The sequence below is a fragment of the Notamacropus eugenii genome, chromosome 3 (genome assembly GCF_028372415.1).
Source record: "Notamacropus eugenii isolate mMacEug1 chromosome 3, mMacEug1.pri_v2, whole genome shotgun sequence".
Lineage (NCBI taxonomy): Eukaryota > Metazoa > Chordata > Mammalia > Diprotodontia > Macropodidae > Notamacropus > Notamacropus eugenii.
Genome location: NC_092874.1, coordinates 108,915,034 through 108,932,391, shown reverse-complemented (window position 1 = coordinate 108,932,391; position 17,358 = coordinate 108,915,034). Strand labels below are relative to the sequence as shown.

At 36.5% G+C, this 17,358-nt stretch overlaps 1 protein-coding gene across 1 annotated transcript in view; it reads right to left on the bottom strand.

Moving 5' to 3' along the window:
* KDM7A (lysine demethylase 7A) overlaps positions 1-17,358 on the bottom strand; it is a 104,608-nt gene that overhangs the window by 12,153 nt on the left and 75,097 nt on the right. Inside the window, exons 12-18 of the mRNA XM_072652582.1 lie at positions 16,421-16,630; positions 15,442-15,566; positions 14,979-15,130; positions 9,490-9,587; positions 6,725-6,873; positions 6,421-6,629; positions 117-199 (exon numbers count right to left, since the gene is read on the bottom strand). Coding sequence (XP_072508683.1) covers positions 117-199; positions 6,421-6,629; positions 6,725-6,873; positions 9,490-9,587; positions 14,979-15,130; positions 15,442-15,566; positions 16,421-16,630 — 1,026 coding nt within the window. The remainder of the gene's footprint in view (positions 1-116; positions 200-6,420; positions 6,630-6,724; positions 6,874-9,489; positions 9,588-14,978; positions 15,131-15,441; positions 15,567-16,420; positions 16,631-17,358) is intronic.

Here is a 17,358-nt window from a genome sequence, read left to right as displayed (position 1 = left end):
GTAAAAAGCTAAGTAAATGACAGTTTTGTCATTTCTTTAAAACTGCCTGGCCCTTAGTAAGTACTTAAATACTTGTTAACTAATTAACTGAAAACAGTTCCAAAATTTGGACATACCTGAGGATTTAATCTGGAAGTTGTAAGTTGCCTGACCCAGGATGATGCCCCTAATTCTTGTTCCTCTGTTTTAATATGCTGACCTAAAGAAAGAAGTTCTAATTAAACAACAAGACATAATATCTTGTAGGATTCCATAAAATGTTTAAAATAGAAAACAATTTGTACCAATGTAATACTCAGTGAGCTCTTCATTCACATTTTCAATAGAAAATAATGTCCTTTCACTAGGGTCTCTATACAACATTCTAATTATTTTGTCAGTTCTCAAGCTGGATTACAACTGCATGAGTGCACTGAACCCATCTACTGATAGCATAAGAGAACAGAGAGATTTACACCATTAACTTCTATATAAGACTTTAAAGGTAGTTTCCTGAAAAATTCCTTCATGTGAATATGTCATGAAAAATATGGCATAAAAAATTAGGTCCTGCAATTTGGGAAACGAGCATCTACCCTAAATGAAGCATAGGAACAAATACACTATTTGGAAGGACTAATGGTTTCCAATTTACTCTCAGGTAGCAATAGCACTTCACTAAGAACAAAGAAGGAAATATTTCTTGATTTTTGTTTACCTTCTCAAAAAAAAAAAAAAAAAAAGACAGGAGGTGGAGCCAAGATGGTGGAGTAGAAAGACGAATCTGTAGAAGCTCCCCCACAGAGCCCATAAAATATCTGTAAAAAATTACTCTAAACAAATTCTAGAGCAGCAGATGCCATAAAACAACAGAGTGAAAGAGATTTCCAGTCCAAGACAGCCTGGAAGGCCAAAAGGAATAGTCTATCACACCAGGTGCAGAGCAAGTGCAGCCCAGTGTGGGCCATGGCAGGGACAGGATCAGAACAGGCTTCAGGGCACCACTAGTAGCAGCAGTTCCCAGACTGCTCAACCCACAAATGCCAAAGACAGCTTCAAAGGTCAGCGAAAAAGCTCCTTCACCCAGGAGAAAGGAACATGGGCAGCGGCAGTGTCCATTTTTGGAGCCCTCCGCCTAAAGACCCTGGGGGAACAGAGCAGCTGATCTAAATCTCACCTCTGAGTGGCAGCCCTGGGATCCCTTTGCCTAAAGACCCTGGGGAAGAGCATAGCCCTGAGGTGAGGAGGAGCTGGCATGATGGAGCTGGAGGCGGTTGTGGAGAGGGAATTCTACTCACAGATTCTAGGCAGAAAAGTTTTTGATTGCTCCAACACCAATGCACAGGTCAGGAGAGGAATAAACTCCTCTCCACTGATTGTGTCACCTTGGAGGAAATGAGAACTTGCAGGTCCTCAGAGTATACTCTCCTCTTGACAAAGGACTCAGAAGTCAAGTAACTGGCTGGGAAAATGCCCCAAAAAAGGGGAGAGAAAAAAAAAAGACTATAGAAGGTTACTTTCTTGGTGAACAGGTATTTTCTTCCATCCTTTCAGATGAGGAAGAACAATGTATACCATCAGAGGAAGTTAAGGTTTCTGCATCAAAAACCTCCAAAATAAATATGTAATGGTCTCAGGCCATGGAAGAGCTCCAAAAGGATTTTGAAAATCAAGTAAGAGAGGTGGAGGGAAAACTGAGAAAAGAAATGAGAGCGATACAAGAAAATCATGAAAAGCCAGATCCCAAAAAATGCTGAAGAAAATAACACCTTTAAAAATAGGCTAACTCAATGGGCTAAAGAAGTCCAAGAAGCCAATGAGGAGAAGAATGCTTTCAAAAGCAGAATTAGCCAAATGGAAAAGGAGGTTCAAAAGCTCACTGAAGAAAATAGTTCTTTAAAAATTAGAATGGAGCAGATGGAAGCTAATGACTTTATGATAAACCAAGAAATTACAAAACAAAACCAAAAGAATGAAAAAATAGAAGATAATATGAAATATCTCACTGGAAAAACAACTGACCTGGAAAACAGATCCAGGAGAGACAATTTAAAAATTATGGGACTACCTGAAAGCCATGATCAAAAAAAGAGCCTAGATATCATCTTTCATGAAATTATCAAGGAAAACTGCCCTGAGATTCTAGAACCAGAGGGCAAAATAAATATTGAAAGAATCCACTGATCACATCTCCTGAAAGAGATTTGAAAAGAGAAATTCCTAGGAATATTGTAGCCAAATTCCAGAGTTCCCAGGTCAAGGGGAAAATATTGCAAGTAGCTAGAAAGAAACAATTCAAGTATTGTGGAAATGGAATCAAGATAACATAAGATCTAGTAGCTTCTACATTAAGGGATTGAAGGGCTTGGAATATGATATTCCAGAAGTCAAAGGAACTAGGATTAAAACCAAGAATCACCTCCTCAGCAAAACTGAGTATAATACTTCAGGAGAAAAATCGCCATTCAATTAAATAGAGGACTTTCAAGCATTCTTGATGAAAAGACCAGAGTTGAATAGAAAATCTGACTTTCAAACTGAAGAATCAAGAGAAGCATGAATAGGTAAACAAGAGAGGGAAATCATAAGGGACTTTCTAAAGTTGAACTGTTTACATTCCTACAAGGAAAGATAATATTTGTAACTCCTGAGATTTTTCTCAGTATTTGGGTAGTTGGGGGAATAACACACACACACACACACACACACACACACACACACACACACACACACGGTGAGTTGAATAAGAAGGGATGATATCTAAAAAAATAAAATTAAGGGGTGAGAGAGGAATATATTGGGAAGAGAAAGGGAGAAATGGAATGGGGCAAATTATCTGTCATAAAAGAGGCAAGAAAAAGCTTTTTCAATGGAGGGGAAAAGGGGAAGGTGAGAGGAAAAACGTGAAACTTACTCTCATCACATTTGGCTTAAGGAGGGAATAACATGCACACTCAATTTGGTATTGAAAATCTATGTTACACTACAGGAAAGTAGGGGAGAAAGGGATAAGTGAGGTGTGTGGGGGGATGACAGAAGGGAGAGCAAATGAGAGGAGGGGGTAATTAGAAGTAAACACTTTTGGGGAGGGATAAGGTCAAAAGAGAGAATAGAATAAATGGGGGGGGCAGGATAGGATGGAGGAAAATATAGGTAATCTTTCACAATACGACTATTATGGAAGTCTTCAGCAAAACTACTCATATATAGCCTATACTGAATTGCTTGACTTCTCAGGGGGGATGGGTGGGGAGAGAGGAAGGGAGAGAAGTTAGAACTCAAAGTTTTAGCAACGAATGTTGAGAATTGTTTTTGCATACAACTGGGAAATGAGAAATACAGGTAATGGGGTATAGAAGGAAATCTATCTTGCCCTATAAGAAAGAAGATGGGGATAAGGGAAGGGAGGGGTGTGATAGAAGGGAGGGCATATTGAGGGAAGGGCAAGGCATTATGGAGTAGGGGGAGGGGAGAGATGAGGAGAAAATTTGGAACTCAAAATTTTATAGAAATGAATGTTGAAAACTAAAAATAAACATTAAAAAAATGATTGTTAAAAAAGACATATAAAGAAATCAATTTCCCATGCCAGGAAAGCCATTCATGGTATCAAATCTAGATTGTGTTATTACTGACATTTCCATAATGTGAAATGATGTTCAAAAGGTTAAAAAAAACAAAACAATACAAGGGAAATGAAGAAAGATATCAAGAGTTCAGTAAATTGGTTTTTTTATAACCTGGACTAGCAATCTGGCTTACTTCTGTCCTGATAGTCATCAATTTTGAGAAGGATTTCTTGGGTAAAGCATCCAAAAACTTAGATGCTCACAATAACCAATAACTTCAGGGACTTCCCCAACATACACATAGGCAGTGATTGTTGATACCCCTGAAATAAAATTATGAAGACCATTCTCAAAATTATTTAGTTCTGCTGTGTTATTGGACTCATTCTTCAGATATCTTCTTCTCAATATAGCTGCTTTAAGTTCAAAAGTGTATGCAAAGTAGTAAGCAGGAAGAAACTGAAGACTGAATTGGATGTTTTTGCTACTGAGAACCACTGGATTAAAAAAAAAAAATCACCTGACAGATAATTTCTGAATCACACCATTTGAGAAGACCCAAAGTTACTAAAGCATTGTCCTCCAAAAATGTAATCAGTAATGAGCTGGCCTAATGAACTATATAATCAAGTCAACTGATCAGTCAACAAGCATTTATCCAGTGCTATGTGTCAAAAACTATGTTAAGCACTAGGAATACAAAAAAAATCCCCGTCCTTAAAAAGAATACATTCTAATAAAGGAAATAACATGTAAATAATTTAGTAAACACTAGACAGGTGATAATCTAGAGTGAGAAAATAGAAGAAATCTGACAGGGGAAGGCACTAGTAGCAAGGGGAATTAAGAATCTCCTACACAAGGTGGGACTTGAGCTGAGGCTGGAAGGAAGTCAGAGAAACCAAGAGGTAAAGGTGAGGGAGCAGACCATTCTAAAAATAGAGGATATCCAGTGAAAAGGCAAAGAGACGAAGATGGAATACGGTCATGTCTGAGAACTACACTGTAGGCCAGGGTCGCTGATTTGTAGATTGCAGAAAGACTGAAGATTGAAAACGTGGGAAAGAGTTAGGTTTTGAAAAACTTTAAATGCCCAACAGAGGAGTTTACATTTGATTTTGCAGCTAACAGGAAAGCACCGGAACTCACTGTGCAGGAAAAGGATTTGGGGAGAAAAATGAATGACATTAAAACTGGGAGCCTGGGTGACTGGGAAGATAGTGATGCCCTCCACACTAACAGGAAAGTTCAAAAGAAGAAAGGGTTGTAGGGAGAAAGATGGATTCTGTTTTGGACCTATTCAATTTGAGAAGTCTAAAGAACATCCAGAGTTTGAAGCAGCAGGTAATGCATGACAGTAACTAAGAAATTCTGAGGGGCTGGGCATATGGATCTGAAAATAACTTGGATAGAGATAACTGCTATAGTCACTTTGGCTGTAAAACTGCATAAACTATGCCTTTTAATCAACTCATCTCTTGGAAGCTCACATGTCTGTGGGTGGTGTCAAAACAAAAGTTATCAATGACTTTTTAAAATATGACTAGATGGGGCAAAAGGGTTAAAAAGGAGGAACAGTCAAAATTAATTCCCAAATTAGGCCTCAGTGACTGGGAAAGTGATGATATCAATGAATGAATTTGCATTCTTTAAGGAGCTTTTATGTTCAAAGCATGGTGCTATGTTCTGGGGATACAAATAGAAATGGAAAATACAAGATAACCATCCTTGCTCTCAAGACCACATTTTAATAGGGGAGATAACTTATAGAAAGGCTCAGATGCAGGATGGATGGAAAGAAAATTAGCAAGAGAAGTATTTAGAAGGAAGGTGATACCTGCATTTTTGGACTCGTTAAATTTCACTAGTTTTCAAGACATATCTGGTAACAATTATGAGCTTAGGAGAGGTTGGGGGCTGAGGGTATAGATTTGGAAATCATCTGCAAAAAAGTGATCACTGAAATCACAGGATGTGCTAAAGCAGCAAAGAGAATACATATAAGAAGGAAGAGTGAAGAAAACCACGAACTAAGCTTTGCAGGGCACCTTGAGGTGGGGCAGGAGGATGAACTTGGAAAATGAATTAGTTAAGCTCAAAAGTCAGTCATATAGGAAAAAAAGAGAGAGAGAAAGCAGTGAGAGCAGTGACAAAGTATTCAAGGGGGAAAAGGTGGTAGTCAACAGTATCAGATGTTACAGGAGAGTCAAGAAAGATATCAACAAGGACAAAGTCAGGACTTGGTATTTATAAGGTAAACGGTAACCCAAAAATTAAAGTTTAGTAGGGTAGTATTGTCTTCAGGTCATCAAGGGTTGTGAAGCGACTTGGTAATGAAGCACAGGCAGTGAGTTCTGACTACTTCTACAAGTCGGACACGGTATGGTACTTTAAGAGGCAACCAGGTCAAGGGAAGGTTTTTTGGTTTGTTTGTTTTAAAAAACCAGAAGGAAAAAGACAAACTAAGAATTTGAGAAAAAGAAATGGAATGGACGATGGGTCAAGGTCCTATGAAAGAAAAAAAGGAATACATTCTTTAGGAAACATTAGCTTTGACAAATATAGGTAGAAATGTCAGCTTTGATAACCTCATCCTTTGAGATTACATGAAACGAACTATTCTGCTGAAACCTAGAATCTAAGAATATAGCTATTATCACATCACTGTGTTTTCTATATCCTCTCTTGATTTTGCCCCTACTTATTTAGCAACTGACATAGGTAAAGCTGGAAGTGAAAGGGAATTCAAAAGTTTGCATGGCTGACTGGTACTTTAAGAGTCTGTATCAATATGTGTGGATAAAGTATAACTCGTGACTTCCAATCAAAACTGGGACTACTGTTCTGTGAAGATCACTATGTCATTGCTTACCATATTCCACTGGCTTATGGGACTGATACAACTGTGTAACCTCATGGTTACTCCTATTGCAGCTGTTGCGTTCCTGAAGAGAGCTTCTTTCAGCTGCGTAGTCTGTGCTTTGCATCTGCCTTGTTAAGCAAGTAGTATAGTGCAATCCTGCCATAGACAGCATGCCCTGAATAGCTTCTTCCTCTGTGCTAGTCGAGGTAGGACATTCCCTAAAAAGTAACACAGAAGAAAAATATTTATTTCTTCTTTGAAATGTCACTACAACTCCAAAACAATAAAACCCAATACATACCAAAAGGCCTACCTTTTACTTGGAATTTCACTTTTAGATGGCTTCTTGTTAGTTTGATACATGTTCATCATCATCTCAGATTCCTTCTTAAAATTTGAGGATATTTTTTGTTTCTTTTCATCACCTGAGCTTTCTGATTCTTCCCTGGCAAAACTGTTTTTCTATAATAATAAACAATTTAATGAAATCTACATAAAAGACATAAAATTTTTTAAAAGTATTGCTGAGAATTACAAGCTCCTAGTCAACAAACTGAAAATGTTAGTGCATACAGGCGGCATTTTTTATTACTGCTATGACAGAAAGATGATATTTCAGAATTAGAAAGCAGATTTGAAAAGTCACTAACTAAAAATGCAATATCTGAAAATGGGATTTAGATTTATGGACTGCTGCTAAAAATAAAGGAAAGCTGGGCTTTTGACCAGGGATACCTAACAAAGGCCAATAAACATACAATTACTAATCTTATGGAGCTGAACAAGAAGGACGTAAATTAAAAATAGAGACTATCAGGAAAAACTGTCCACATCTATCTGCCACACTAGATATGATAAAAAGTACCTTTTATAACAAAGAAAGAACAGGAGTCAGTATCCAAAAAGACCATCAGAAATAAAACCCATGGCCTTAGACATCACCTTCCAATCACTAAGTTTACAACCTTAAAAGTAACAATTGTCTCTGTCCTCTCCGTCACCTCTCATATCCTACTAGGTAAGTCGTGTTAGTTCAACTTCTACAATATTTCATTTCCAGCTTCTTCTCTCCATTCATACAGCCTCTACTTTAATACAAGACCCCATCACCTCTTACCTGTACACTGAAGTTTTCCCTATTTTTACATTTTCTGATCTCCAATCTACCCTCTACACTGCGTATTAAACTCAGCCTGCAGCACGCATAAGAACTAGATTAAAATGTAACTGGAAAATATTTACCAAAATAAATAAAAATACAATAAAACAAAGATAATGTTAATTTATGATCTGTTTCTATTTGAGTTTGATACCACTGCCACAGAGCTGCCAAATTCATACTCCTAAAACATAGATCTTCACTTTTCAACTTGAGAATCATCAAAGGTGCTTTAATTACTCTCAAATAAAACAGGAAATATAAATTCAAGGTAAATGAGGGACAGGTAAGAGGAGTTTAAATCACCAAACCCAGATAAACTACATCCAGGAGAGAAAGGAATGGGAAATATGATTGTCAAGCAACCACTGGTGATCTTTGTAAAAATGAAAAACATAAGAATAAATGCTGTCTGGATTTTTACAAAATGAAAAAGAGTAAAGTTTCTATGCTACAGGCTATCTGACTTGCCTGATTCTTGAAAAATTCTAGAAGGTATCATTAAAAAAGAAAGGGAAGATTTCATCGAGAATAGGTCAGGAGGGAAGAACCTAATTTCCTTCAGGACAAGATGAAGAGATGTACAATAAGAATGAATGACTGGACCTAATGAAGATTCTATTAGTAGCGCAATATCACCTACAGAAATTATTAGTAGAGTGGCTCAGCAACCTGTCATTGGTCCTGTGATTTTTATCAATCACCTGAATTAAAGTATAGATGGAATGCCTGTCAAATTTGCAAACAACATGAAACTAGATACAATAAATAACAGATTTAGCACCCAAAAAGATCTCAGTGGCCTAGGACATGGTGCTGACTCTAATAAGTTGAAATTTAGTAGGGTTACATGTTACATTCTACTATTTGGTTACTAACTATAATAAATGAACTAACTGAACAAGTAAAGGATAGAGGACACATTAAACTATAGCTCTTGTGAAAAAGATCTGAGAAACAGTACAATGAAAGCTCAAAATGAGGCCCCAATATAACATGGCAGCCAGAAAAACTAATATGATGCTAGGCTGAAGGAAGCACAGAACCCAGAGCAAGTAAGATGTACTTCACTGTACTCTGCCTTTGTAAGCCCACATTTGGAGTACTGTGTTCCATACTAGGCACTACATTTCAGGTAGGACACTGAAAAGCAAGAAAGGACAGTAGAGAGTACCCAAGGATGATGGGAGGATTGAAAAACATTCCATATGAGGATCAGTTGAAGGAATTGGGGATATTTAGATTGAAGAAGAGAAAATGTGGGGGATCAGGAGAGATAGGATAGTTAAAGGGTAAGTCCAAGAGAGGGGAACCAGGAATAAGTGCTGGAAGTTGAAGAAAAACAAATTTTTGGTTCAGCGTAAAGAAAAACTCCCTACCAATCCAAACCATCCAAAAGCAGAATGGGCTTTCTCACGTGGCAGGGAGGACACTTGCACTTTACTTCTCTGGTTGAAGACCCACCCTCGTCAAGGATATTACAGTAGTGATGCTTATTCTTGTTGGACTAGATTAGAGGACCTCTGAGGTCCCTTCCAGTGCTGAGATTCTGTCATTTAATTTTAGTCCTGTCCAAATATATTGTAATTACTATGAAGATTATATTTAAAATGCAATAGTAGCATGATGGTAGCATTCTTTTATGTAAAAGGAAATTCTAAATAAGAAATTTAAAACAATAATTAAGAAAATAACAAAACTGTGTTTTCTTTAAGATTTAAATTTACAGATAAACCTGACATAAAGCTATATTTAGCAATCTTAAACAGTGGGTTATCATCTATAATTACTGTAAATGTACTAAAAATCAAAGATACACACCTATTGGAAAGAATAGTATTTATCCTCAAACTGAGATCTATGGTTTTATTTTGATTCTCTCCCAAAAAAATTTCCTTTAGCGATGCAAAAGGTTTTACCTGAACAGTGCAATCAGGCGCAGATTCCTCTGAATCAGAAATATCAGAATATTGTGAAGATCCATTTCTAAGTTCTGATTTAACACTTTCAAAAAACACTGGAAGAAAAAAGAGAATAGGAGTCATTGGAATATTTCACACGTTAATCTACAAAGAAAACATCAAAGTTCATTATACTTCTCTTATGTACAAAGTTGTATCCTAGGTATAAATCAATCTGGCATGCTTAAATCTGAATATGCCCCTAACAAAACAAAAGAACATACTATTAGGATAACAGTAGCCCAATGTAGCAGAGGCAGCAGATTTTCAAACTAGTTTCCAGGAAGGAATTGTGAAGCTGAGACAATGCAGACAGCCCTAGTCTAACCTTTCTTATGTTTACAGATGAAGAAACTGAGGTCCAAATAACTGATGAGCTAATTAGTGACAGAATTAAAAACCCATGTCCTTCTGGTTTTCAGTCCATGCTATAAAGAATCCTATGTAGCAGAGACTTCGTTGTAATGAATATAGCTATGTTTGTTTTCACTGGTGTTTATATTCAGGAAAGAGATATCAAAACTCTTTGGTATTTTTATCCACCACCCCTATCTACCTGTTCCTAATAAAGAAGGGTTTGTCAAATACTCAAGTAAAAAACTTTTTAGTACTATTAGTATATATTAGTATATTCTAAGAAAGCCCTGACTTTTACAAGAAAAAGGTGGGCTTTTTTTAATGATTCTATATTTCCATTTTGAATTACATGAAACTGTTTCTCATCAATGACATCATTCATCAAGAGCTAACCAAAGATAAAAACCCCAGCTAGCCTACAAACTCTAATTCAGAAGGAGGAACCTTACTAGGAATGCATTATCACATTTCTAAATAGGTAGCTAGTTTAATGCTTGCCAGCATAAAAAAAAAGAAAGAAAAAGTAGTATATATCTCAAACATGAAGGGGGAAAAAAAATCAAAGTACTTGTGCAAACTGTGGGAGAGAAGTTCCTGGGGCAAGTGGTAGCTTGATGAGATCAACAGGAAATCCAGCTCTTCAGGATGGCAAGAAATCTGACCAGCTGTGAAGCTGGGGGTCCGGGCCTGGGCATGTGTACTGTTTTTCACTTTGCCCAAAGGAAGCAGCATGGTAGAAAGCCCATTGGACCAGGGTTACTAGAGCCAGGCTCTGTCTCTAATTAGCTTTGTGATCCTGACAGTCATTCAGCCTCTCCAGACTACATTAACTGCCTCTACTTTCTCACCTCTGGGTTAATCTTTCTTTCAACTTTGCTTTTGTCCCCACCACTAAACAAAAAACTGTTTTTTCCAAGGGCACCAACTGCTTCTTTATTCCTAAATTCAATAGTTTTTTCACAGGCTTCATCCTTCTCAATCTCTCTGTGGTACTTGATGTTACTGATCCTCTCTCCTGCATCAGTAGTCCTCTTCTACCTATCTGATAGATCCCTCTCAGTCGTCACAGTCACTCTGTTATTAGGCTGTTATGTCCAGACCCCATTCCGTTTCTCTCCCAGATTCTCTCCTAGTTATGTGTTCTGCTCCAATGGATTCAATTATCCTCTATGCAGGTCACTTCCAAGTCTAGCTAACTGGCCCACAGGCCTTTCCTGGGCTATAATTCAACACCAAAACAGTCTGGCAGACATCTGTGCCTCAATGACCCACAGGTATCTCAAATTCAACATGTCCAAAACAAACTTCCCTTAATCCACCCATTTTCCTAACTTTACTCCTATGGATAGCATTATAGGTTCTTTCAGGTAGCCAGATTAGCAAACTAGAAGCATCCTGCATTTTCATTCCTCACTACCCCCTCCCAATATCCAATCATTTACTAAGTCTTGTAAATTCTACTTCTTCAACATTTCTTATACCATCTTCTATCTTACTAATTGGTTTCACCAAATTAAATTTCTTCCCTCTCCAATATGCACTCTACAAAGTTGCCAAATTGATATTCCCAAAGCACAACTCTCACCGTGTCATTTCTCTGTTCAAGAAGTTCTAGGAACTGCTTTTAGGTTAAAATACAAACTCCTTCATGTACTCTGAGCTACCACACTGGTCTATTTGTTGCTTTCTGTACATGACATTCCACCTCCCATTCCCATGCCTTTGTACAGGTCTTCCTCTACGTCTGGGGTGCTCTCCCTCCACTTCTTGGAACTCCTAGTTCACCTGAAGAGGACTTAAAAATAGTCAGTGGTATAAAGGACAGACTGCTGGACCTGGAGTCAGGAGGATCTCATTTTGAATATGGTCTCCAACATTTACTAGCTATTTGACCTTGGACAAATAACTTAACCTCTGTTTGCATCATTTCTTCATCTATAAGATGGAAATAATAATAGCACCTAACCTTTGAGGATTGTTATGAAGATAAAATTAGATAATGTTTGTCAAGTGCTTTGCAAACCTTCAAGAAATATATGCTACAATTGTTATTATTATTACTACTACTACTTTTATTCCCAGTTAATATTCTTCCACAAAACAAACCACTTAATTTTTGGTAATCAATAAGATCGATAAACCTTAGTTTTATCATTCATAAAATGAAGGGACTGGATTACATGATGTCCTAAATCCTAAATTCTACAATTCTAAGATTCTTCTGTTGTCATTTTGTATACCTCAAAGAGTTCCCAGGCCACTTTTTCCGTGTGCAGCAGCTTCTCTTGTGCCAGAAGTTAGAAAGTATGAATCTAAGTTTTGTAGTATTTAATGTTAAAACTGAATAAAGACTGCTCTGAGCAGGGGAACAAAGTGTATGATTTCTGTTCTAGGTTTCTATGACATTTATGTGGAGTTCCCAGAGATCAGTTTTGCTTACTTTGGAAATGCGCTGAATATCAGATAAATGGAGTATAAAGTTGCAATGCTGTATTAATAAATTAGCACTGCATAGGAATATCACAGTAACATTGACTCTGGAAACAAACTTTTTTTGCTGCTATAAATTTATGCAATTAAACAAAAGGTTTGTCAACTAGTGATGAAATTGTCAATTACATCCAATATTTTGATCTGCTGTATGCTATTTGGTTATTTCTTCAAATCTATCAAGTTCCCAAATTCTTCGCAATTCTGGAAAGAATTTTTTTGTAAAAGATGAACTTTTAATAACCACTTGTATCAACCTATTAAGCCATTCAGTTACAAAGTAGCTTGGGAAAAAATGAAATTTCTGTGAGATTTTTCCTTAAAATGGGGGGAGGGGAGGATGGAGAATTCTTGTCCTATATAAATAATATCCGGCACTTCATTGGGATTCTAGACAAAAGGCCTTTCCAAATAACCCCAAAGAAATGAACTTGTCTAAAACAAAACAACCAGATTTGATCCAATTTTGTGTAAAGGCACACTGCCAAGAATTTTTTTTTAATTCAAAAATTTATCGTTCTACTATTATTGTTTTCTTCTTTACTTCTACAGGTCTGTAAGCTCATTGGTATATTTCCTAAGATGGCACAGACTGTAATAAATCCATGCCATGTTGACCTGTGCAACATTATTCATTGCTTTTGCAATGTGACTTCTTTTCTGTTCATATATGACACTAAAAACATCTTTTATAAATCTACTTCACCCATTGAGTTCTTTATTGGTCTTTTGAGCCCCCATGTACATCTCTACTGTTCTTTGATCTGCAACTCTGGCAGCTTTTAATTCTTTGGAGGCTGTGTTATTCCATGATTCAAAATCATGAAATAACATTCACTGGAATAATACTGTAAAATAAGATGAGGCACTATTTCAGAAACAAACAGGATATAAGCTAAAACGACTGGAATTTCCCATTAAAAATTTAGTCAGCTTTCCTTCTGACTAAATTCTGGATCCAGTTTATTGCCCAGACATAGTGTTTGCCCAAAATATACATACTGGTGGACAAGCTGTATGGGTCAAGCATCCAACTGCCTATGATAGTATGGGAAATAAATATGATTCACTGATTCAGTTTCCTGTTGAATAATTAGACCAAATTCTTTTAAGTGATTTAAGATATCATTTAGAATGCACTAAAATGTTCTGAGGCTTAATGCAATTGGTACAACGTAATCCACTAATGGGAACATCTGGCAGCCTTCACCACCAAATGAGAAATTATTTTAAATTTGGACTCTGTGCTGGACGTCTTTGAAAGTAGCAAACAGTTTTGTTGACAAGATGTCATCTTTTTTATGACTTGCTTAAAAATTTAAAACAGTAACCATTAAAAAAAGATGAACAAAATGAAAGTCTCAGAAAGCATTGCAGAACCTGTCAAAGACATTATCATAACCTAGCCAAATTGGACTTCTCTTTGTCATACATGACACTCCATGTCATATCTCCATGTCTTTGCATGGGCCATCTCCTATGTCTACGCTATGCCCTCCTCACCACTACCTCATGGAACACATAACTCAAGCACTGCTTTCTACATAAAGCCTTTCCTTATCACCTAATTGCTAGTATCTTCCCTATATTTGTCCATATACTTATCTCCCCAATTAAGTATAAGCTCCCTGACAGCAGAGTTGCTTCCTTCTTCACACTTGTATCCCTAGGGCCTAGCATGCATGTAAGCAGGAGCTTGCTGATCCACTCCTTAATATACTTTGCCTATAGGTGGTCACTGAAGAGAAGAACTAAAGTGAACAAGTTACATTAGGCCAATGAATGCAGAATGTCTGGGCAAAATGCTGGACAATCAGTTTTCAGTTTTGGACTTAAAATAGTGCACACTTTGGGATTCCAGTAACAGCATTGGCCATATTTCAATAGCTTATGGAGAAAGAAGAAACATCTACCTCCCAAAAGTACTGTTGCACCTGGGTGGTCTTATTGTCTTTAGAAAGAACTTAGAAGAACATGGGGAAAAACTAATCAACGTGTCAGAGCAACTGGAAGATGCTGTAATCTGAGAAGGGTCAAGTCTGCAGAGCCTTGGCCAAGCAAATGGAACGTGCTGTGTTTCAATTGGAAGTGAGCACCAATCCAGAGAAAGCAGAATGACTTATCAGGTGACCACATCCAAACAGCCTTCAATAACTCAAGACTTTCCTGGAATTTAGTAGGTGCTATTGGAAATTTTTAAAGATCATGCTATGACCATTAAGTCACTTAATCATCTCCCTCATGGGGTATATGACCAAGAATGATCAATATGGATTAAACCTTTTAATACCATTTGGAGACTGCTGTGATGTGAAATGTGAACAGGATACCACCAAATACACACTCAATTCAACACTATGAGTAGCTTCTTTGAGTATTTCTCTGTTGGTACTGATGACTTGTATTTGTTTTGAGAAACTATTTAGAAATAACTTCATAGGAATGAAAATTTTAAAAAGATGTTTTAGAGAGACCACAACAAATTTAATAATGCTTATCAACCCACATGATTTATTAACTGGTTAGAAGCTTATTTTAAAGAATTAAACTATGTGATAAACAAGATAACTAATATAAAAGTCAAATGAAAATGAACTTACTATGAAGTGGTTTCTGAGGTTCCATATTCCCCTGTTCTTCTGAAATCTGTTCTGTCTTTAGGCTCTTTGTCTTTTTTGACCTCTCCATGTAATCTTCATTCTCACTGTCTGCTGTATATAGATTTCGATCTGTGAAGGGTTGTCTTTCATCTCTGCATGTCAGGGGGGAACAAAGTCAAAAAAGGTAACTTTTAGGTAAAGCAGTGTTTCCCTTCATCTGTTTGAATTTGTCACTATTTCAAACTAATTAAGAACATATTCTAGTTAATTTATCCACAATAAGTATTAATGGAGATTATATGAATAAAGAAAATGCACAGGTAATGTATTTCATTGGCATGTATAACTACAGAGTAAGTAAAATGGTAAAAATTATTTAATTTCTACACATTTATTTTACATCCAACTCTGCTAAAGATATCTATTTTGTAAACAGACGTATACAACCATCTACTTTACGTACTTAATTATTCTTCCATTTGTCAGCAGTAATCGGAGGTCATTATCTTTTGTTCTCCATTCTGGTACTGTAGAAGATGGCTGGAGGTGCTTGTTGAATCTTCCACTCAATTTAGAGCTCAAGTTATCCTTAAGGTATATAAAAGTTGCATTATTTTATCTTTACAACAAAAATTAAAGTAAGATTTTTGAACACACAGTAGCTTGTCCTGGATAGGGCCATCTCTTCTATACTCTCCTCAACCTCAGCTTATTCATGACTCTTCTGACCAAGCTAGTGTGAGCAAACTCCTTATTTTACAACTTATAACTTAGCATTGTCTGCACATGACCCAAGTGTCAAAAGGTTGTTGTGAGGTCCAAATGAGATGTCCTTATAAAGGCAATTATCACAGTATCTGGCACATAGTAGGTATTTCATAAATGCTTATTCTCTTCCTACTCCCCTCATAAAGATGAGGGAGCATATTAAACATTAAAAAAATTTCATAGTCAAAAATATATATTTTCCTGACACTAATTAGGAATTTGGTATTATACTTAGTCTTTCTTTGACAACTATTTTTGGGTAATATAGGCTTAGAACAAAAATTACACAATTTAGTTTCTAAATCACCACATTAAAAAAAAAGTTAGTAATCCTTCCAACCTTATTTTATAGTTACACTGAGAATTCTGTGCTAGCTCTTCTTTCCAGATTTTAAATTACAGAAAGTGAATTCTACAGATCCATCAACACTACTTCTGAAAAGACTTTAGTACCCAAGTGATGAAATACATTCTCCAAGGTAACAGCTTACACATACTGCTTTCTTCAACCAATGTGGGAGTGAAAAAATTCAATAATTATAATCAACAATCCCTGGTTTACAAAAATACAGCATTATAAAACTGGGATTGTTTGACCACTAAGACTGTTAGACATTTTCCTTCTAAAGAGCATTTTATTTTTTACTCCCCCTTCAAAAAAACATTATACTTGCCTCTTCCCATGGGCACATCTCTAGTCTTTTGAGCACCTCTCTTGTGTGCAGTTCTAAGATGTCCAGATTAGAAGGCGTTCTGACATTATGATCTCGAAGTTTCCTCATTCTTCGTCTGGAATGGTATGGGGAGGATACTTCGTTTGAGGATCGTGAAACTGGGCATGTAGTAAGGATTCCCTGAGATTTGACTGGCTTACTGTTTTCCTCCTTCAAAAATTGAAAATAATTCAGAATACTTTTGAGAACAGAGGAAAATCATATTTTCCATTACTTAAAAAGCTATAAAAGCATACTGTAAAAAACAAAAACAATTCAGTTTTAAAATCCATCAAAAGGTCTGAATCATAGGACACAAATAGCTTTGCAAAGAAGATCTGCAAAGATGTGCTCCCCAATGGTTGACCAGGAAAAAAAAATCTCTGATAGATGTTAGATTTCCAAGATACATACACACACACACCCCTAAAATATGGAAGAACAAAATTCATTATCCTACAGATAACCGGTCAAATGATATAAACTAACAATTTCCCAAAGAATTTCAAAGTGTTAATAACCATATGAAAAAAAGCCCCAAAAAAGTAATAATAAGAAAAAAGCAAAGCCAAACCACACTTTATAACATTTTGCATACTGGCAGAAATGAAGAGAGATGGGAATAATCAATGTTGCAGGAAGTGTGGAAAGACAAACTAGAGCATTATGGTCATATCATTATGGAAAATAATTTAGAATTACCCAGAGAAAACAGAGATTCCATTGCAAAGCTTATGTAATTAGGAGGTCAAATGAAGGGGAAAAAAAGGCTCCACGTACACCAAAATATCTGTGACAGGTTTCTGAGACAACCGAGAACGAGAAACAAAATAGATGTCCACGAACTGAGGAATGGATAGACAAATTATAGTATATAAGATCACTGTTTCATAAGAAAC